General features: G+C 47.1%; 1 protein-coding gene across 1 annotated transcript in view; it reads left to right on the top strand.

The window, feature by feature from the left end:
- LOC119449969 (glutamate receptor 1) overlaps positions 1–22,998 on the top strand; it is a 226,357-nt gene that overhangs the window by 188,945 nt on the left and 14,414 nt on the right. Inside the window, exons 11-15 of the mRNA XM_037713288.2 lie at positions 735–1,090; positions 13,765–13,963; positions 17,498–17,742; positions 19,122–19,230; positions 20,833–20,970. Coding sequence (XP_037569216.1) covers positions 735–1,090; positions 13,765–13,963; positions 17,498–17,742; positions 19,122–19,230; positions 20,833–20,970 — 1,047 coding nt within the window. The remainder of the gene's footprint in view (positions 1–734; positions 1,091–13,764; positions 13,964–17,497; positions 17,743–19,121; positions 19,231–20,832; positions 20,971–22,998) is intronic.

Genomic DNA, 22,998 nt, shown 5'->3' with positions numbered 1-22,998 from the left:
TTCTGCGGAAATCCGCAAAGTGAACGAAGATTAAAGAGTGAGTTCTTCGTACGTTGCACCATCAAAGTACCCTTAGCTCGTTCATCATCATCATCAACATCATCATCGTTATCATCCTCCTATTTTATGTTCATTGAAGAACCAGGGCCTCTCCCAGTGATCTTCATTTACCCCTGTCTTCCAGCCAGCTGTTAGCTCGTGTTAGCGCCTTACGTATATAGGTAAATCGGGTTTACTGGTGATAAAGCTCCTTCGCTACGCTGCGCCAGCCACAATGTGTTAAGACCTATAGCACTTTTCTTTGTAGCAACGTGGTATATTAAGTTGTCTAAGGCCGTATCTCCGTGGTATGTTAGGTACCTAAGGGGGTAGCTTACATTGTACCTTAAGGTACCATGTAGCTACCACCTGAACACGTGCTACGTATAGCTAGGTACTTCTTGGCTAAGTAAAACGTAGACGCATGGTGTCCTAAAGTCCCACGTAGCTACCACCGTAACTATAAAGGAAACTGCTGCGAGTTCTCTAATGGTACCTCGTATTAGAAACTCGCATGGGCCGTTTTCAGGTGAGACGTCAAAATTCGCTTTCATGAATATTTCACCACCTTGTCAATTTCAAGAAAGAACTCATTCGCACGATCTGTTCTTTTCCGTTGCATTCGTTCAACGGTAATGGAACGAGTGTCACGTTATCCTCCCACATCAACCCCCGCGGTGTGCTTTCTCTTCCAGGAGGCCAACATGGCGATCGCGCCTCTGACCATCACCTCGGCCCGGGAACGGGTGATCGACTTCACCAAGCCCTTCATGTCGTTGGGCATCAGCATCATGATCAAGAAGCCCATGAAAAAGAAGCCCGGAGTGTTCTCCTTCATGAACCCGCTGTCGCGAGAGATCTGGATGTGCATCATATTCGCCTACGTGGGCGTCTCGGTGGTGCTCTTCCTCGTCAGCCGGTTCTCGCCTCGCGAGTGGCGATACGAGGAGACCTTCGTGGGGCCCTCGGTGTCCAACGACTTCTCGCTCTACAACAGTCTCTGGTTCTCCCTGGGCGCTTTCATGCAGCAGGGATGCGACATCTGCCCCAGGTACGGGACACACACACGCGCAGGCCGCCCGCGCAGGCCCTCGTCCAACACACACACGCAGTGTCACACCCGAGTGCAGCACGAAACGCAACTTCACTCTCGACTCTCTGTTCACGCACTTAGCAAGCATGTTGCGCGATACAGCACGTCAGGGAAATGCCTTATAGCCTTCGGTCCTACGCAATACTACAAGGTGTGAGACAAGTTTGAGTGGAAGGCCCCCGGTAAGTTAAATGCATTCATAAATGCATTACTGCAGCTTTGGCTTCCGTTCCGAACAAAGGGACGTGTGGCGCTTATCTCGAATCGTGATGAAGATCCGAAATCTATAAAGCACGCCTCAGAGGAAGGCAGCGGAGGCTAAATCAGTTACAGCTTTCACTTGTGGACGATGCAATGCGGCCTATGTTGCTTATCTCACCTTGTGATGATGTTTCAGACACGTATGAGCGGAAGGCTGCTTACATGTAGAATGCAGTGCGCCCTTTACTTCTGTAAGGTAGCGTATGTCATGATGCTTATCTAGCATGATTACGAAGTTTCAATGATTATGAGACACTTACGAGCAAAGCGCGGGCGCATTTGTGGCCAGAGTCTTTGATCTCCTTCGTGTCAATAACTGGAACGAAACTCACACCCCCGTGCGGTGTTGTCATCAAGTGTTGCCACTATGTGCCGGCAAATATCTGAGTTATAGAAGATTACCAAACACTCTTTCCCGAGCGTGCACAAGTCTCTCTGCCTTTGTCGCCGTGTAGCTAAGCAAAAATTTTCAACCACGTACACAATGCTTCTTTTTTCTTCTAATTTTCTGTACTATAGACCTGATACTGGTGACCGATGAATTATTTCACTTCACCCTTCCATTATAGCCAGCATCACGTTCTTTATGTTTTTAATGCCCAATCGCTCTTGCTCTTGGCGTCCCATAAACTTTCTGTGAAAAATCCGGTACGGAAATTACGTGAGCGAACTTAAGTTTGATAGGATTCCTGAAAGTGCTTGCACAGCGAGCTGCTTCCGAGTTAAACAACTTCCAGGGCGAAATCAAATAGTCTTTTTCAACCTTTCTTTCTCTTCGTATATTTTTCCACCCCGAGCAGAAGACGATCGTTATTAGCATTCTTCATTGTGTCGAAACTCAGTAGCCGTGATCTCGATAAGTGTTGCTGAGCGGATCACCCATGTACGGGTATATATCTATATCACGAGACATCAGCGGTGGTTCACCCCGGGTTAGCGCTACTGTATACCGAAATTGCAGCTCCCGCTGATAATGGTGGTTGCATGCGACGGGCTGTAATTGTAGAGTAACGTTTTATCGAAAAAAGGCTGCAAGCACGGACGCGCCGAATACAGATTGCTCTTGTAATGCCGTGAAAATAAGACTGCGTCACCGTTTAGCGTACAAGGTCTGTCCTCTCCCTAATGCCTTTTTGTCTGCGTATAAGCGATAGACAGAGGGAAATTCAGAACAAAGTTTCGGATGCACCGAAGATAAAGAACAGCAGTTTAACAGATAACTATGTGAGAGCAATAGTATGATTTATCAGTTAAACAGACAGAGGAAGGCCACGGCGGCCACATTTCGATGGGGGAGAATTGCGAAAACACCCGTGTACTTAGATTTAGGTGCAAGTTAAAGAACCCCAGGTGGTCCAAATTATTCCTGAGTCCCCCACTACGGCGTGCCTCATAATCAGATCGTGGTTTTGGCACGTAAAACGCCATTTTAGGGCAGTGGAAGGCTGCGAAGGAAGTGTAGCACCACTTGATTTCAACAACAAAGTAATTATTTGCGCATTCACGCTTTACGATTTTAACAAACGTTCCTGGGATAACACTAGAATTTCGTTAGAACGCACCAAGTTAAAGTTATATAATGGTCCAAAAGTTTATCGGTGGTGACGAATATTTTCCTGCAGGTACTGACGGATAGCTGATGGGTAACTTAGCCCTAAAGCTGTTGTGTGACAAGAATAACATTTATTACAATGCCGAACAAAATAGAAAACTTGAGGAGCAGAAGTCATCAGGTCCGCCTTGCATGACACCAAAGAGCGGTGAGTCAGAAATCAAAGGAGCGAAATTTTGCCAAACGCTTTCTCTTATACCTGAACCAGGCCAGTCGTAGCGAAATTCTTGCTCGTGAGAGGAACGGGGTGTTGCGATATGATTTTTGTTCCTGATTCCTCGCTCATTCGTTTAACTATGTGCCCCATGGAGTAAGTTTTTCTACAAATTTTGACACGAAGTTGATGAGACCCAGCTGTAAAACGCTTACAAGTGTCTTAAAAAAGCGAACAGGGACAAGCACGCGCTATTAGCCTTTCATTATGTCGAGTCGATGCTCTAAGCAGACACCGGCCACTCATAACGAGGGAAAAAAATTATCGCGCACGCACAACTACTGCAAACGATGCCAGTGAAGGCAAACATATCGAAGAGTAAGCTTCCGCTACAATGCCTGTTTACATTGTCAGAGCAAAAACATTTCCGGCTAAGCGCAATCGACCAAAGCTTCTTTCCGTGTCAGCCAGCCCAGAAAGAAATAAGAAAGACAAGGAGAAAGAAAATGTCACAGTTTCGCCCTAAGGGCGAAGCAATGAATGCGATAGCAACACAGCAATGTCATACGAAGTAAGGTGAGCGGCTTTGGTAGCAACAACACGCAGAACTGTTGTCGACGCCATCGGCGTTTTGCCCGCGTTAGCTCAAAATGCGTGCGGCGTTGGTGACTGTTGCTGGAGCCTCTGATATAAATAGGCACTTGGTGCCGCAGCTAAACGTCGCCTCCCTTCCCTCCCCCTCCCCCACGGCCTCTCGCGTGTCCGAAGAAGGCGCGTTTGCTCTACATATATGGTGATTGTAAAGGAGAAAAGAGACGCCTACTTCTGCAGCCCTTAAGCGAGCACGGCGCAGAACGCGCGTTTGTTCTCCGCCGTGCGTTCACTCCCCGTGAAAGACGCGCCCCTCGCGCCCTTTCACTCGCACATACAGCGTTCGGCGCGCGCTGAGCCGTGCTCCCTCAAGGGCTGCAGAAGATAGCGCCAACCTTTCCCTTTCCCTCAAGAACCACTTACCGGCGACGATTTCATCTCCAAATGACGTCATACGGAACCTCACGGCGACGGCGACGGCGACGGCGACGGCGACGGCGACGCCGACGGCGACGGCGACGCCGACGGCAGAAATCTGCTTTTGAGTGTCCATATAATTGCTATCGCAATAAAAAGATCGCTCGCACGAAGAGGCCCACGATGTGCTAAGGGCAGGAATGTATATTCGGCGCATTCATGCTAACGACCCTTCTCGTCGTCCGTGCATAAATAGGGCGGGGCGTGCACTCGACAACTCCCGGCTTCGTTTAAGCATCCCACAGCAGCAGCAACAGCAACAAATGTGCTGAGAGAGAAAGCGCCGGCTCCGATCTATAACAAACACGCAGCTGTTTGGCACGCGGCTCGCTATACAGTTTAGCGCGCGCCGCACACTCAACTCACTTGCGTCTCCACTGCCTCGACGTTCCGAATCCCGACAGATCGACATTCTAGAATGCCGCGAGAGGCTAAAGTTTTCTTCAAGATTTTGCCCTCGTCGATATATTAGGCAAATTCTAAAGTTCCTCGCAACGCCGCCGCCAATATGCCCACCCAGCTACCGATGCGCGAAGGAGGTGCGGTACAGGAGACAGGACTAAAAAAATGTTTGGGAGCAAATACACGAGAAGACCAAAGGATCCTGTACGCACACAACCAACGACTTGTATCGATGCGGCCGTTGTGCGAATAGAAGGCGTGTTGACAAAGACCTGCACCCGAGGCAGAGATATGTCCCCCCCCCCCCCCCCCTCGCTGCGCTAGCAGATGAACAAAGGATATATAGTCTACAGAGTCCACGGCGCGCTTCTGTGGAGGCCGCGAGCGATACGGGTGGAAACGGGACTGGAGAAGTAAGGGCGCCATGACATGGCGGCGATTTGCTCTGACAGGCTCTGCTGTATCGCGGTGGCGCATTTGGCAAAGATTCTTCCTTTTTTCTCTCTCTCTCTCTCCTTTTTTCCCCCGCAGGATGCGGGAAGCGAGGGATCAAAAGGAGACTGGCGCAGTTTCGTGAAAGTGAACGATGACAAGGCTAGCTGTAGCTGCTGCTTACTGGCAGAAGACGGTATTATGCTGCCGCAACTATAGCTCAGGAGGAAACGCCGCGCCGTTCCGATATCGCCAAAGTGCAGCGGAATTCGCGCGTTGTTAGGCTCGAGCACCTCGTTATGGCCTTCCATTTTATTTACTACAGGCTATAAAGCCGAAAGAGGGGAGTCCTCTTTGAATATTGCTCTTAACAAGAATGTCTTTCAGCGTTGGGCGCCCTTAATTTCTGCCTTCCTTACCTGCTTCGTTCTTTACTCGGAGCGCAACTAAGCCGGCTGTGTGTCGCTATTGATCGGAACGCCTCAGGTCCTTTAGTTGCCGCCATTATCGCCCTAGCTCTGTTTCTTTAGTTAGCTTGTCTCTTAGTTCCTCGTCTTCTCAATACTTTTCTGTACGTTCGCGCCAGAAGAGCAACCTATTTAGGTACTTGAAGATGTTATGACTGCATAAGTATATTTACAAATTACCGCAACCCTTATTTGAGATTGCATTAAGCATTAATGATAACTAATTCCGCGGATATCATTCTTTCTTTTTTCACCTTAGAGCACTAAATACAGCTCGTCATTAGTCTGCTGATGCTGTAAGAATAATGTCGAAATCGCGCAAGCCCGCTTCGTTTAAAAATAATTGATTATTTTTTTTTCCTTTGAGATTTCTAAAAGTGCCCATTCTGCTCAGACATCACAGCTGATGTCTTCTTATATAAAATGCACCAGTATAAAGGACGTTATGATGGTAATGGGCGTCGCTCCCTAAAAGCATGAATTGTTATGTGCTCACGAATGGCCGACAGTTTGATGCTTGAAAACTTACGGCGTTGTACTACGAGATACCGATACTCAGGGCAGTTATGTGCTCAACGCACCGGGACCGTAGGCAAGTCTAATATTAAACTATATTTTTAACCTTAATCGTCATGCCGGTTATAGTTGCTGAAGAAATTACGTGCTGAAAAAAATTTAGTAATGAGATGAGCACGAGATGCATAATACTTATCGGGACAGCAGTAGGACATTTTCAATGCTTGGACAAATATTTAGTGTTAGAATATTCAAAAATATCTACGTAACGCAACTCATGTACGTCTCTGTGATACCACTAGCAGCTGCTCCGCTCTGTCTAACAAAAAAGAAAAGAAAAAAATGAAAGGGGGAGGGGGCAAGGAAGTTCACGTACTGAAGCAAGCATTGTAAAGGTATACACGCAGCATAAAAACATTTTTCTAGCAGTTACCGTTCATTTATTCACGTATTCCTAAGACAATTTCGGGTGGGCATGCAACTGCTTTGTTCCTGTGAAGGGCGACGCATATTATAAAGCCAGAACCCTAATAAAAACATAATAAAATAAACGTGCATTAGAAGGTGTGATAAACGCGTCCGAAGTTAACATAGCTTTTTCTCCAGTTACGCTGCCCCTACGAAAAAAAAGAAAAAAAAAGAAAGAAGACATTCGGTCATTCTTGCTCGATACATTTTAGCTCCACCGGAAGACATACAGCGCTATCACTACGACGAAGGCACCGAAATGAGTACCCATCCAGTGCGAACCAGCTTCCATCATAAATCAGCGCGCTGACGCTGCACCTTACGGTTCAATGCAGGAAGCTTCTTACATAACGCACTCCTCATGGTGGTGTACGCTTCGCGAAACCTTGACGCCTTCTAGGGGAAGTAACGTACTACGACTCTGAGAGGCCGGCGTGGTTATTTCCTCCCTCCAGAGGCGAGGACATTCGTAGCCGAACGACCGGCGAAGCGGTTACAGCCGGTCAGCTGTCAGTGGCCACCGACCGGCTGACACGCGTGAGGAACGCGATAAGACCCGCATATATGGCTCGAGCGGTGCTGGAATCGAAGTCGTGTTAGGAAGAGGAGGCAGCCGAGGAGGAGAAGGGGGGAGGGGTCGGAGGGAGGGGGAGGAGAGTGACAGAGAGGTGAAGGCAGGTGGGGATGGAGGGCCTGATCAAACGGCGGAGGCAAGTTGTTGTGCTCGCTTCTGGGGCAGGCTTCCCGATTCCCGCCGCAGACTGTCGTCCAGGGTCGATGAGAGACTGCTGCCGCAGCAGAGCGCGAGGCTCGCTGTGATGATGACCGAATCGCTGCGCGACGACCCCCGCTTGCTCGCCGCTCCGGATACCTGTCCTGCCCGCCATCCTCTTTCCGCGCCTGTCTCTGTCCTCTACTTCGTATCTCACCCACACCCCTCACCACCCTCCCCCTCTTTACCTACAGTACTTACGCGGCTGCCGCGCTGGCGGCTACGCTTCGCACTATAGGTCTAAATGGGATCGCGCGCATGAGGCCTGACGGATGTACGTTGTACACATATGGCGAGCCAGGCGAGCTGGAACTTATTCGCAATATCGGGCGCAGAAAACGACATAGCAAGAGAAAGACAGGACAAGCGCTTTATCAGATTCGAGTGCGATTGCTGGACAAAGCTTTGCGCCAAGCTGAGGAAAACACGAGAAAACAAAATTTCGGACAGGAAGCATATAAGAGCGAACACACTATGAGAAGACTTGATCGCCCCCATTTAGCAAGTTTGTGCAAGCTTCATCCTAGTTCCACTTAAGTATGATCACTTCTCCATGCGTGATAGTGATGAAAGCGTGAGTGCGGCCAAGGAAAAAAATAATAATAACAGCACTACGACACTAACAACAATAACCGAATAGAGGCACACTAACGCAGACAAGCCACGTCGAATGCGAACATGATCATTCAAACAGGTAGTGTTCTAGCTATAGAATTACGTCGTTGTTTCCCTTTCTTTCCTAAAATACATATCAATAGAATGCGCGAAAGATGACGATTTAAGCGTGTCGAATAAGTCTTCAATTCTTTTCGCACATGGCGTCGCTGATCTGACTGTAGAACATCAATACTGCCGAAGCGGTAAGTTCAAACAGGGAATCTGTGCGAGTGTTGTTGATAATGAAAACTCGCCAACAAGAAAAACAAAGGCGAGGTACAAGGCTGCACTATCTGGACTGCATTAAGCAATAGCGTTTGTATGGCTGGTTTCAAAAGCAGAGTAACAGAATATACAAAATTAGAGAGACAATCAGCACTACATACAGTTATGGGCTTTGGCTAATGGCAGAATTACAGCTTTGCTGTTTCTCGCTGCTTTGCAGGAAAAGCAAGGCGAACGCTGTTATCTTTCTCTCAGCATAGCTAGAAACCATTCCAGTGCAATGACTAAGCACGAATAACTTGTCTAGTACAATTTCCCCAGAATGTCTGACATCACCTTTCCTCGCTTTACCAGAGCAGAAAAAGTCACCGTCGTTCTTACAACGCGTCACTTAGGAAACGCATGAACACAGTCGGTCAAGAACCGAAGCGACACAAGGAATCGCGGCAGCGTGGAAAACCAACCCGTGAAATAAATATGTCGGCTCTCGTATACGTTTCTTAACGCGCGTTTCCCCTGCACTGGGCGCACTTTTCCATTAGGCTCGTATAGCCTGCTACGTGCGCACCGCATCACAAATCACTCGTGCTCTCGGCGCCCCCTAAAAGATGCATACTCACATCAGCGACGCGGCCGCGTAGCGGGAAAGGCGCGCTCCGCGAAGACGGCTGTAAATACTCATCCGCCGCCTTCCAACGTCCCATGTGTCTGCGTCATTTGCGATTCACCGAGAGAGAGCCTCCTCCGTAAGGCTCCTTCTCAACCTGCGGCGGTGCGCCGTACATGTCTTCTCCTCAAACACATATACCCTTCCCCTCCCCCCCCCCCCCCGTTGCTCACATCAGCACAACCCCTTTCTCTCGCACACGCACTACATGTCGTTCTTCCAGTATGTCTGCCTGCATGACTGCGAATGTTACCAGGAAGAGTCGGCGGAGATGACGACCATTTGCCGGTGTGTCGTACACCCATTACACGACACGATGGAAGCCACCAATAGCGCCATTGTCTCCTCCACACCTCACCCTCAAGCCCTTCCTCCACTCTCCTCATCCACAGACACACGCACATATACGATCACCTAGAAATAGTGGTTTGAATAGTTCTTGTTTAGGACTACATGATGGAGACGTCTCTCGCCACTGACAACGTAAGTGTCTCGCTCAATGCGGACAACTCTGAACTACATATTACGCGACATCAGAGAGCCACCAGCCATTACACGTTCCCAAGTGGTCTCCATACAAAGTACTCACCGAGCGCAATGCTGCTTAGCCTCATCTGGGGATCCCTCAAAGCATTGTGGCTGTCGGTAACTGAACGCTGCTTTCGCTTGGCGTAGACTATTCCTGTTCCTACACCAAGAAATCAGAACCCCGGCCTCCTTCCTCCCTTTCTTTTCCAGATAATCACGAACGCTTTCATGGTTGGCTATGACACGAAATATTATGGTTTAAAGGGGTTTACTCGGCTCTTTAAGTGGCAGCAATAAACGTAGCTGCAACACCGAGGTCCAGCAAGGTAGGCTAACTGGTTATGCGGCTACTATTTTGAACGCTGTTATACTCCATCACGTTGTCAAATTTCGCCACGTTACCGTTTTAAACCTAAGACGGACGGCATAGCCAGCGCTTTAGCCAATCAAAGCTGACAAAATGGCAGATTCGACAATATGGCGGAATTTGACGATGTCCAGGATAGCATTCGGAGCCACGCGTGGCGGCGCGGCTTGCTAGTTTGTCAGATTTCATTAATTTTTTAATTAAGGTGTGTGTATAAGAGAGAGAGACGTTTAATAAATAAAAAAATTGTACATGCATTAAAAGGCAACCCCAGTGGTTTTTTTTTCCGGTGAGGTGCATAGATTAGGTTAATGTTGTGCTTCTTATAAGGTAGATGACCAAGCTGTCATATAGCTTTGCGGTGTTGAGGGGTCCCTCTTGGAAAAATCCAGACGTTGGCATCATATCTGATGCCAGCTATCACCTTCTCGCTCAGGCGAACAGTGCATAGTAGATATAGGCCGGTTCAAATAAATAAGCAAACAATACAAAACATCGAAATAGAATGTAAATAAAAGCCGACACTTGCTAACGCGTTGTTCCCAGAACGTTCGAATTGGCACATTTTACGTCACAAGAAACGAAATTTGCTGATCAAATATTGACGGATCAGTCTTCTTTCTTACACGGTGACTGCACATAAGACAATATATTAGTTTGCGTCGTTGCTTGCAAGAGATAAAATAAGGCTTGCCTATTTGCCTATTCGCCTCGATAAGAGAATACGATTTGCATTTAGACGAGCTGGCAGGAATGCACACTTCGTTTGATGGTTGAAACGAAGCTGTGCATTATGAAACCGCAGTTCGCAACAAAACGAACTTTGATACCACGCTCAGGTTACATTTCGGTTTAGCATAACTCAATGTCTCTGCGGGATCCACCGAGCACACAATGCATAATTCACAAAACCGGATTGGGTTATAATAGTGATGCGGGCTATCGTATTCCTGACGCGACGTTTAGGTGGATTCACAACAGGTTTAGAAACTGATCGTATACGTACACTGGTAGGCTAAACCAGGCTGCTTCCACCACTCTCACCATCCCCACCACCACCATCAACCAAGCGTATAGGAAACGAAGGTGAAGCGAACGCGGGAGGAGGGCACGACGAAATTGTGAAACCGCGTGCACGCTTGCTGTCAAATCTGCGTGGCCAAAATTGGCTCAGTGCCACATCGGTAAGCATAATGCAGAGACACTCCCAAGTCCAGATCGTGGGCGGGGGATGTGCGTAGGTATAGAGACGAAGTGTGACTGTCAACTCGTAATTGGATTTACCTGTAACACCTGTCTCGCCTGGTTGCCGCGAAATTCGGACGAGAAATCTACTAGCGCTGACGAAGGTAATCTTGTTGTGAGCCGCACTTTCCCCCGCTCTCTTTTACATCCGTCGGCTCTGTAGCATTGATTTTATTCGCTGTTCCTAAGACTAAATAAAAAGCGTAAAGAAAACTTTACCAGTGCTTGGTGCAAAAAAAAGCTACTCACAAAGGTAGCTTTAGCAAGGAAGAAAGCAAGAATTCTCGTAGTTCCCGCCTAAGAATGACACGTGTTCGCCAGATTCAAGTGTGTCTGCTTCTCATTTTATTAAAAGGTATCAGCACTGCGGGACGCTTCACGACAAGGCGGGAAATGATGACCACTGAGGAGAACGGAGTAGGTACAGCATGCCTGAATTAGCAGCCAACCAGATATATCACAACCCACACGATTCTGTTTATGAATTCTTGCGCGAGAGCACGCGCTTCCTTCGCGCCTGTCATCTGCGAACACTAAATGACTAAGCTCGTTTAGGTAATTAGGCAAGTTGACAAGTTAATTAGAGTAATTGAATATGTGTCTCTATTTCGACATTCACAAGATCTATAGCTAGCTTTTGGAGCTTTGGCAACCAGGAAACCACAGTACAAAAAAGTGCTGTGCAGGTGACCATGATCTGTCTTGACGGCACAAGCTACGCAAGTCTCCCCAGCTGGGCTGTTATCACTCCCCCCCCCCTTTTTTTTTTTAGTCCTTGATTGATATTTAATTGCCGAGCTTATTCGAAAAAGTTGCTCGTGTTGCAATGAACGCCGCTGCACTTTGCTTGATTTTTTATCATTATTAATATCATGCGAACCTCCTAGGAGAAAGAGAAGCGCGCGTTAGGTTCTTAAAGTCTTCCAAGAATCAAGTTAGGTTAGCTCCTGAACTTCTCAGGGGGATTTTTTTTTTTCACTGAAGTAACAATGAACGGACTAGCCAGCAAAGTGGCCGCCGCAGGATGGCTCGCTTTTACGTCTCATTTTTTACAATATTGTGCTCTATCCTTTATGAGCTAAAATAATACCGATAAATGGCGACTTCCAGAGAACAAAAGTAGCGCCTTGAAATCTGCCTACGCTGATAGGGCGGTTTCTTGAGCGCATGATAGTACTGATAACGTAAGTATAGGAAAGAAATGGGAGCAGGGAGGAGTGGCGCGCATCACGTGTAATCTCATATTCACGGCGGTGTGGGTAGAACGTGGAGCAAACTGAAAACTGATTGTTGAAATTGAGAAAGCAGCGTTCACACAAATCATCTTGGGACCGCCATAGAGGCACAATAAACTTGCTTCTTGTAGAACCGTGCATGCCACGGCGCGATGTCATCCGTAAGAATTTATGGAGACAAAGAAAGGATCTAATGTTAGCGCAACACCCTACTTAGTCATGACTGTGCGTATTTAGTTGACATCAAAGCCAAAAGGCACCGTAAAGAATTGTTGGAAGGAGCGAGGCGGACACTTTCTTACTCATCCCTCACCCTACCTTTAACACCTTAATGGCCATGAAATTTTTCGGAAAATTGACGAAAAGTGCGCATTTTCTCTTGATATCTGCATTTTTGATGCCATTATTTTCCTAAAAAAATATTATACCAGGAACACTTACAGCGCTTTCACAGGGACCGTGAATACGGTCCCTGTTTACTTATTTTCTTAGAAGCGCCGAAGTTACGACTGTCCAAATGAAATGTACAGTATGTGTTTGAAATGACAATTACGGATCATCCGAGTCTTAATTGCCACTATGGTAAAATGGAGCTTGCCTATAGAGTAATGTAAACCGTTCACGGAATACCGAGTTATACCAGAGATGTGGAAAGCAGTACCAACGCTGGCAGCAACCTCTCGTGATGCTTTGTTAGAAAACAACGCGCTAGAAATGGTTTTATATGACATTCGTATTCGCCGTACATGAAAAATAAAACAGAAATGCACGTCGACGATTATTACCTCGTTGCCTACGCTTTACAGCAGCCTCTAAGTATACAATATGGTTAGTCACGGCAGTAATATACATGCGTACTATTCAGTTCAACTCTATGCCACAAGATGACGCCACCAACTCGGCTACTTGCGTCTACGTCTACAGTAACCCAGTATTCCGTAAACGGGTAATACGTATACGAACTGTTTAAAACTATATTAGAGAGTTTTTCCTTGTCCAGTATTCCGGTAAACGCAGGCGGACTGGGCGTTTTACTGGTTGTGCGGGAGGCGCAAAAGTGAGAGGCTTGACGGGTGGCGTCACCTCGTGGCGCAGAGCCGAACCAGACAAACACAGAGCCAATATTGCATCAACCGTGCAAGTGGATTCTACTTCACGGCTGGTGTAAAGTTCCGGCAGCGGAGAATCGTGACACAATTACGCCGCTGCGAAAATACATACCAGCAGCGAAAAAGAATACATTTGGTTACTTCAATATTAGCTCTGTGTTTGTTTGGTTGAGCTCTGCTCCATCAGGTGGCCGCACCGCTCCGTCCGCTCCCGTTTACGCCTCCGTCCCTCCGGTAAAACGCCCTGTCGGCCTGCCTTTACGGGAATACCGGACAAGCTAAAACTCTCTATTATCGTGAAGAGACGTTTGAGACGCGCCGGAAGTGAGGTGTCGTTGCCAGTCATTCACGGTACATCTCAACGCGGCGACACCGTAGCGCAGAGCTTCTGCGCCGCTCTGGCAGGGCCGTTGAAGCGCACCCTGCATGGCCACGCTCGCGTCGCAGGTCCGTGTCGGGCCGCATGGTGGGCAGCGTTTGGTGGTTCTTCACGCTCATCATCATCTCATCGTACACGGCCAATTTGGCCGCCTTCCTGACCGTCGAGCGGATGGTGACGCCCATCAACTCGGCCGACGACCTCGCCAAGCAGACCGAGGTCGAGTACGGCACGCTGTGGTACTCCTCCACGCAAGAATTCTTCAGGGTAAGCACGGCATTTCGGTTACACTTCTCTTGTGTCGCTCCTGTTGTCGTCGTATACCTTTGACTGCTTACGACCTGGGTGTTGTTCACGCTAAGACTCTTTCGCGCGCCAACATTTGTTTCTCAATTTTTCTTGTGTGTGACTCCCCACCTTGTATAACCGAGCACCCTAAAGTACGCTGTTGTCTTCAACATCTCGGCGAACAGAGAAATGTAAGAGGAAATCCGGAAGTTCCACCTGATGCGCCGATTGCAAAACAGCGACTCATTGTTAGAAAAAAGGAAAAGGCTTTCCGCTCGAGGACGACGTTGTCTTATCGTTCTATACAACTATATGAAAATAGTAGGAATACTCTCGTTCTATTTCTTTCTGCTGTATTGTTGTTAACCTATTGCCTGCTAGTCGTCATATATCCAAACAGCAACTAAATATAAAAACAAGTAGGGTCGTTGGTGGTAACTCTCCTGCCTATTTGATAAGGCAACAGGAAAAAGCGCCTATAACATAATTTAATATATATATATATATATATATATATATATATATATATATATATACCCAGCGCGTATTTCGGAATTTATGTGAAGGAAAGCTTTCATGAAGCGGTTCACTAAATGCTATAGCACTGTTCATCTTCTGCAGTGCGTTCTCCAGCATAGCGATTGCCTCCCTGATCGGCCCTGTTGACTATTGCAGTACCCTCAGGAACGAGCCACCTTAGTCGGTAAGCAGCCGAATGAGCAGACGCGGAACAAAATACATATAAAGATTCGCTTTAATAAAAAAATATGCACTTAAAGGAGTATATTTGTTGCAGGAATATTTAGGTACCATTTATTGCTTCACTGCGTAATTTCGTATATGGAACACAGTCGGCAACCGGCGCATCTGTAGGGGTTACTACAAACAGTGCTACATATATAAGCCGATTAGTTATGTGAGCGTTGTCTTGTGCGTGTGCTATTCCGCAAGACAGAAGCAGCAGCGTCGGGGCTGGTGTAGAGCTTTAAAAAGCAAAACAACACTGATAGCTTTTACTAGGCACTGTAAGCCGCTAAAGCAGGATACATAGTAGACTCGAAATGCCCCCAAAAAAGCAACCCCTCGTTGGCGACGTGGTTCACTTAAAAAGCTTTGATTCGACATTATTATTTTATTTTTTTTTTTTGCGTGTGTGCTAAGATCAGCTGAAGTATAGTCCGGCGTGGCACTAGCGATTGCTCGGATTGCGCTTTTTCGGCGCATCGATTTACGACCGCTCTCGATGAACTAAACCCGGAACTTTTCGTATTTAAAAGCCGAAGCTTATATAGTCAAATCCGAGCAACCTCACCGCGTCTCTTATAGTTCTTCACGGATTCCCGCTGTGAGTTCTAGTGGATAAACTACGGGATCGTGCGGTATAAATCGGGCCGTCTAGATTGAGCAGCCGCGGAGAAGGGGTCCGTACTAAACGGGCAAACCTCGCTTCGCTTCCTGGCACCGCTTGATTGCTTTGAACACCGGCGCTCCCGCTTTGTCACCGGTTTAGGGCGAATCCCTAGGGCGCTACCGCTGGTCGCTCGCTTTCCTGGGCCAGAAAACTAGACTAAGCAAAAGACGTTTTCGTCGTATCAGCAGCCCGCCCTTCAAAGGCTTTCTCCTATCGCCGGGAACGGCTGCGCGTGCCGAGACAATTTTATTTTTGTTTTCGTTCATTTTCTCTCCGGGGTGTTAGCGCGGTGGTGACGCAGAAGCCGAAAGGCGAAACAGCGCGAGTCGGTGTCCTACCGCCGTATTCTTTTGTCACTCTCTCTCTCCATCTCCTCTTTGCATGACTAGAACGCGCTATGCCTGAACGACGGTTTTATTTTTCTCTCTTTTTTATTGGTGTGAAGCATTATACTGTTGGCCTGGACGCGTAGCAAGCTATGCTCTATTAAGCTTTGCATGTCACACGTTCTAGAGTACATTACATGAGTTGTGGTCACAAGCCGACTTTCTTTTAACCGGTATAGGTATGACACGAAGGGGGCTTGGGAGCACGTTATCAAAGTTTGGTTGTAATGGTCCATTATATCTTTGTCACTGCATTTCCACGCTTCCCCCCCCCCCCCCCCTGATATTTTGTTGTTCTTCGCGGGAGTTCTCGAGCCGAGCTTCTCTCCTACCAAAATAAACGTAGCCGAAAAACAAACAACGTTCATCTTTCAGCTTGTTGAATTTAGATTACCTGCCGAGTCTAGATACGTCTGTTCCGGAGGAATTCGCGAGTGGGCCAAGTCTACTATGCAGGGGACGCAGCACTACCGTCTTTTTGCGGTGTCAGCTGTTATATGGATATGCATGCTGTATCGCGCTGCACCACCGAATGGTGTTGCCATAAGCTGTTGGTGCAGTAGCTCAACGACAATGGCCATCATTATGTCGTCTAGCCAAAAGCAAAACTCAATGTTGCACGGAAGAAAACTGGCCATCCGACCAACTGCATCAACACATTTTCTTTCTTCTTTTATCGGTTTCTCTTCGTAGATGTTTTACCTAATTCTTGTCTTATGCAAGGTCAGTCATAAATTGTTCAATTTCTTAATTTTCACGTCAACTCAGCGTATTCATGTGTGACGTTTACATGCTGTTAGTGTGACAGGATGTTACCAGGACTTTTATGTTACTATGACGACCGTTATGTTAACGTTATCTGCTGTGATTGTAACCCTTTTCATCTTTAATCTAATAATAGCTGCGCCTAAGTCATGTTAACCTGCCTGTCTGATATGTATATCTCCCTACATTACTATCGCTTCACGCGTAATTCAATGTTATTCCCTACTACAGCCGGCTCCCCTTCATTCGACACCTTACAGGCCGCATGAGTTAGTCGAACTATCCGAAAGGGTGAGTTAACAAACGGTGGCAAAATGAACGAATTTAAATATTTTTATTCCCTGCAGCAGTCTGCAATGTATTTTTGTTTCTTGCTCTTGAAGCAACACTCAACAAGCCTGAGGCGAAGACCACCGACATGTTCAAACGCTGACTCAGCGTAGCACGGCACGAACCTAGCGGGAACGGATGGCTTCACGGGCGGAAGAAGCGTGGGTCACTACAAAATAAAAAGAAATTAAATATGTAACAGCTTCACGGCTATAGGGAAGCAGTAGTGTGTTCAAGCTACTGGTAACCGCTGCGCTCATGTCGTGGAAGTCATTCATGGAAGTCGAATTAATCGAAGCGACAGGCTTTCGAGTTCGAACTACGCGAATTTTTGCTCCAAAGCAATGTGTGGTTTTTCACCGGAGCTTTCACCAGCGCGTTCGAATGAAGTGAGAAGTCTAATTAGCCGAGGTCGAAATATACCGGGAGTCAACTGTATCGCATTTTAGTCCTGTACTCGTGGGTTGCCACTCGACCTTGAATTATTTGCGCATTAAGCATCCTGTGACGACGCCCGTTGGGCGAAATGGTAGGCTTTCAAATAGGCAAAAAAAAAATTACACTGTATTTCAATCCCTCTTCCTCGTCGTCCTCTTCTTCCCCGTGCCTGTCCTTACGCAGAGGTCAAAAATCGCAGTCTACGCCCGCATGTGGGAGTTCATGAACTCAAACAGCCGGGTGTTTACTTCATCGTACGAGGAAGGCATTCGGCGCGTGCGCGAGTCCAAGGGCAAGTACGCCTTCCTCATGGAGTCCACAAAAAACGACTACATCAACGAGCGCCAGCCCTGCGACACCATGAAGGTGGGCGGGAATCTGGACGCCAAGGGATACGGGGTGGCCACACCCCTCGGATCTACACTCAGGTACGCGACGCCTCGGGTGAAGGCCAAACATTTATAGCACGCCCAGCTAACACGGTCGACTCCAACATAATCATCATCATCAGCTCGCCCAGCGACCTGCATGCAGTTACCCCTGTCTTGTGCCTAGCTGACACCAAGCTGTGCCCGCAATTTTTCAAATTTCATCACATCACCTAACTATCTGCCGTCCTCTACTGCGTTTTCCTTCCCTTGACACCCATTTTATAGCTCTAATAGACCACCAATTATCTACCCTACTAATTATATGGCCTAACAAGCTCTATCTTCTACATCTTAATGCCAACTAGAATACTGGCTACCCCCATTTGCTCTTTAATCCACACCGCTGTCTTGTCTCTTAACGTTAAATTATGGGGTTTTATGTGCCAAAACCACGATTTTATTGGATTCCGGAAATTTGGACCATCTGGGGTTCTTTAACGTGCACTTAAATAAGTACACGGGTGTTTTCTCATTTCGCCCCCATCGAAATGCGGCCGCCGTGGCCGGGATTCGATCCCGCGACCTCGTGCTGAGCAGCCCAACACCATAGCCACAGATCAACCACGGCGGGTTCTCTTAACGTTACACATTTTTCGTTCCATCGCACGTTGCGCGGTCTGCACTACGCATGGTCTATATTAGTCTACAATGCCCGTGGAAAATTGCAGAAAGATGATTTGAGCTGTATTTTCTCGAGAGCACACACGTGTTAGTTGAGATCAGAATAATTTGTACCGATTGATTGATTGATTGATTGATTGATTGATTGATTGATTGATTGATTGATTGATTGATTGATTGATTGATTGATTTTACTGAACCGAACCGTCTATGCCCCGCAGTGGAGGGCTCCGGGTTGATCTTCACTCAATGGGTTTCTTTGACAATCACCTAAATCTAAGTACACGAGCGGTTTTACGAATACGCCGCCATCGCATTGCAGCAACCGTGGCCATGAACCGAACTAATTGCATTTTACTCAGCAGCAGGAAGTCACAGTACTTAATCACCGCAGTGGATTCGATTCTTCGTTGCTGAAGTTTGAATACTTGTCAGCGTCACGTTGGCCTCCTAAATGCAGGCGAGAAGTTTGTTCCCGAAAAGTATTCATACTTACAAGTATAAAAATAACCATGCAAAGCAAATATGAAGAGAAAAGTGGACGCCCGATGTGGGTGAAGCTACATCGAAGGCACCCCCCAAAAAATATGAATAAAAGATAAGCCAGAGGTGTAACAGGAAAAGAAAAGAAAATGAAGTGAACTATAAAATAAGGCTTTCCACAAAACCTGTACCATAACCGTAAAAGTTCACTCCATTTTTCGGCGCTGCCAATGCGACACGCTGACGCATGACGTTCCTTCTTCGACTGACAGGGACCGCCTTAACCTGGCCGTGCTGACTTTCAAAGAGAACGGAGACCTGGCGCGCCTCGAAAACAAATGGTGGTACGATAGGAGCGAGTGCAAGACGGGCGACAGCAAGGTGAGCAGCCCTGGCGACTGTCGTCATTGCGCGCGGCTTCTTCGGCAGAGGTGCATTCTGTGGCGCTCAACACGTCACAGCACGAACCGGTGAACAGCTGTTAGCGCCGCTTGCCTCCGACAGTGATGTCCGTCCATTGTCGCGTCATATCGCCGGCTTCCGGGCCGGCACTGTATATAGAAGCAGTGACAACTGAGCTAGTCAGTTGTGGTAAATTGTGGTAAATTCATTGTGGCTAAACAGCGCAATCAAACACGTACAAGGGGAAGAAGGGTGTTACCTTGCGCCGTTTGCCCACACTGAATTTCAGGCCGACATCAAGTGCATTGCCTTCGAGACGTTCAGTATTATGCGTACGCTCACCGGTGATGTCTCACGAAAGAAAACAATAACTCACGTTAAAAAAAGAAATAAAAAGGAAAATGGCAGTCATCACAGCATATGCTTAAGGATGGTCATGTGCTACACCTATTTATTAGCTGGTTTATAGTGTATGCACGTGGTGTATGCACGTGGTTTATAGTGTATGCACAGAGCAACCACTAAACATTGATCACAATAAGAAGTGCGCCAACGTGAGCAATCGGTGCTCATCGGACAACCTCTGTAACCATCAGAGAGATATTATATTCTGTGTGGAGATATGTGGCTACTTCGTCGGCGTCGCTGAGATTTTATCTGTCTTTCAAAGGCAAATGAAAGAAAAGTGAGAATGGATGGCTATTCGGATGCCTAAGACGTGCAGTTGGACAAAATCTTGCACAAGTCTGGGGCAAATTTTTAACACTTGCATTATTATACTCAAATGGAGCACAGAACCTGATCACACATATACTTCGGTAGGCATCGCACAGTATTACCCTAGATTGCAGATAAATCATTAGGATTGCAAAACGCTCGATAAAACAGCCATTCACTTTATATGACAAAGCACTGACCCGTAACACGGAGCGGGTCATATCTGGCAAACGGGACACGTACCAGCTCACATTGATGAGCGCTATTGTCTGCAAAGCAGAACAGACCCGCAACAAAATATCCAAGAAGGTTATCAATCATAACGTTGGTGTGCTTCGTGGCACACAGCCGACGACAAAGCACACTTAGATGCAACAACTTGTGGACCAATTGATCCTCTTACCGTATTTCCACAGAATTGATTTGCCATATTCAGTATCGAACGCCTACTCACGTTCAGGACAGTCGATTGTCATTGTTTTCCACCGAAATCAATACGAAGAGATAACATTCTTTGACAGGGGAACTGCCTATAATAATCATTTTAATAAGCCAGCTCTGAAGCCATTAGTTATTTGAATACGTACAATGTGTTCCCTTTTATGTCCTACGACCCTATACAATGTGCCGCTTAGAAAGGAATCGAATGAATAATAATTAAAACTTTGAAGTTATCTTACACTGAGCTATCTTTTTTTTTTTCAATTATCTGAAGTATGGAGATCCACTTTTCATCAAAATAACGCATGGGTCAGCAATTCGGCACTTGTTTCGTAGGTTGCCTTTGTCTACAGTGAAACAAACACGGAATTTTTACTGCTTCGAGCAAACTTGAACAGCGTGACTGACGCCTTTTCCCACCAGGAGTCGACACAGAACGAGTTGACGCTGAGTAACGTCGCCGGATGCTTCTACATTCTCATCGGTGGCCTCGTGCTAGCTATGGTGGTGGCCCTGCTTGAGTTCTGCTACAAGTCGAGGCTCGAGGCATCCAGATCTAAGGTAAGTACGCACTCGCTTGATGCCGACAACTGACAGCGTTTTTATTGCGGAGTTCTCTCGGCTATGTACTACTACCGTACCCAGCAAACTTGCCTATATATAAGCGCGCTGGAGTCTTATGCGGCTCTGTACATTTTCGCCGTCTAGTCAAGGTCACCTGTTCGAGAAAATTTATTTCTCGGAAAGCGGTGCCTAACGACAGGTCACCGCTAGTCGCGGTGCCCTATGTGTAGCGAAGGCAGTCGTTGTACTGAGCGGCCGGTTACCTAATGCGATGAGACGCGTCTTATTTCGGTGACTACTGTGGCTCACCTGGCGTAGGGTGTATGGCTGATAAAAGGCAACATTGAAAGCCAATTGCATAGCGAGAATGACGAAATAGCAGAGACAAGACTATCCGGCAACGCATGCTCAAAAGGAAGTTATCTCAAACTAGCTTTAGCAGTGTGAGATAGCAGTTTTAGCGCTCCGAAGCAATTTTAGCAGTTTTAGCACTCCACTAAAACTTATAGCAGTTTTAGCGCTCCGAAGGGCGCTAACGCATTTCGTAACGTACCATTCCCGAGCTTCAGACGGGTGTGTCGAGGTCTATGCACACCACGTGCCCATGCATGTTTTCGGAATGTGTCATGCGCAAGGGAGCTCAGGTGCATCGTTGACACAGCTTAAGGTATATAAATCTATATTGTTGTTCTTTGCCACACCGTTCGTGCACTCCTATCGGATTTCCTAACTGTGCGAAGTTTAACAGTCTACCGTACGTTAAGTACACAAGACCAGCGACCTACTGAGATCACTTGATCTTAGTTGTTCTCAGATCATATTCCCAGACTTATTACAGCGAGATATGTCCGTGTAAGGAATGACGCAAGGATCAGTGTGTGTAACCGTTTAAAGAAGGGAAACTACTCAGCATCATCAAATGTATGTCTCTTGTACGCGTGAGACTTACAAACCACCAAATGACGGTCTTTAGTTTACAAACGAGGAAAACATTTGCGTGACCTGGGTAAATTGTTATACTGTTCGAAGTACACGAATACAGGTCAAAAACTTGACTGCAGAGAAAGTTGGATCTGCGATATGGGTCTGATGACGGCGCAAGAAGCAATGACAATGAACAGGGAGAATATGAATGTTTAACAAGAACAGAGATCAGAACAGCACGAGTTCCATGACAATAAATCACACAAACAAAATCGCAAGAGACACAGGATATTATTTACACTCGTGTTTCCACCGGGCAATAAAAACAACGTGTAATAGTGGCTTGCCCAGTCTGAATGCAGGCTGCAAGGCGTTACATTTTTTACAACATAAAAGGAAATCAAAAGAACCAGATCCAATAAACAAGCGCCTATGGATAGCCACGCACTGAAGTCAAAAGTATTTTGTATGGCATCCGCGGAGGTGGCACACAAAGAATAGCAAAGCCTTCGGCTCGTGCGCGTGCAATAGTCGAGCCGTCTAAAGCATCATCAATTTCATACAACAGGCAAAGCGCAAGAAAAGAATCTGTATTGTGTGACTGCTTCGCAATTACTCCTTGTTGGATCGCGTTCCCCGTGGCCGCAACCGTCTCGCGCGCTTCGACTTTTCATAAATCACGCGCTGGTTTCACTTTTCCATTCTTTCCCTCTCTCGCGCTCTGAGGAAGCACATTGTGGTAAATTCCAGGGAAGCGAAAGCCGTGGAACCGGGTAACAAATGTTTGTGAGCCCAAAATTCTCCATTTTGCGGGGCCTTTAGAAAAAGTCATTCGTTACGTAAATAACCACCACTTATATATAGTTCCTGTCTATTGGGGGCGAGCTCCACCACTGGAAAAGCTGGCGCCACCGTCGGCGTGACGTGGTATGAGGGATCACGTGGACACAGCGGCCGCGTCGTCTGCTTCGGAAGCGCCAAAGCGAGCTGAAAACGAAAGTTTAGTCCCACCTCATTAAGTGGGGATGTTTTCCCGCTTCGGATGTCTGCTTGACAACACTTGAAATCACTATGATAGGCAGCGGATGCCTTTGAAGGCGT

Source organism: Dermacentor silvarum, chromosome 4 (assembly GCF_013339745.2).
Source record: "Dermacentor silvarum isolate Dsil-2018 chromosome 4, BIME_Dsil_1.4, whole genome shotgun sequence".
Lineage (NCBI taxonomy): Eukaryota > Metazoa > Arthropoda > Arachnida > Ixodida > Ixodidae > Dermacentor > Dermacentor silvarum.
Note: the sequence above shows the minus strand (reverse complement) of the source record. Positions and strands in the feature narration are given on the sequence as shown.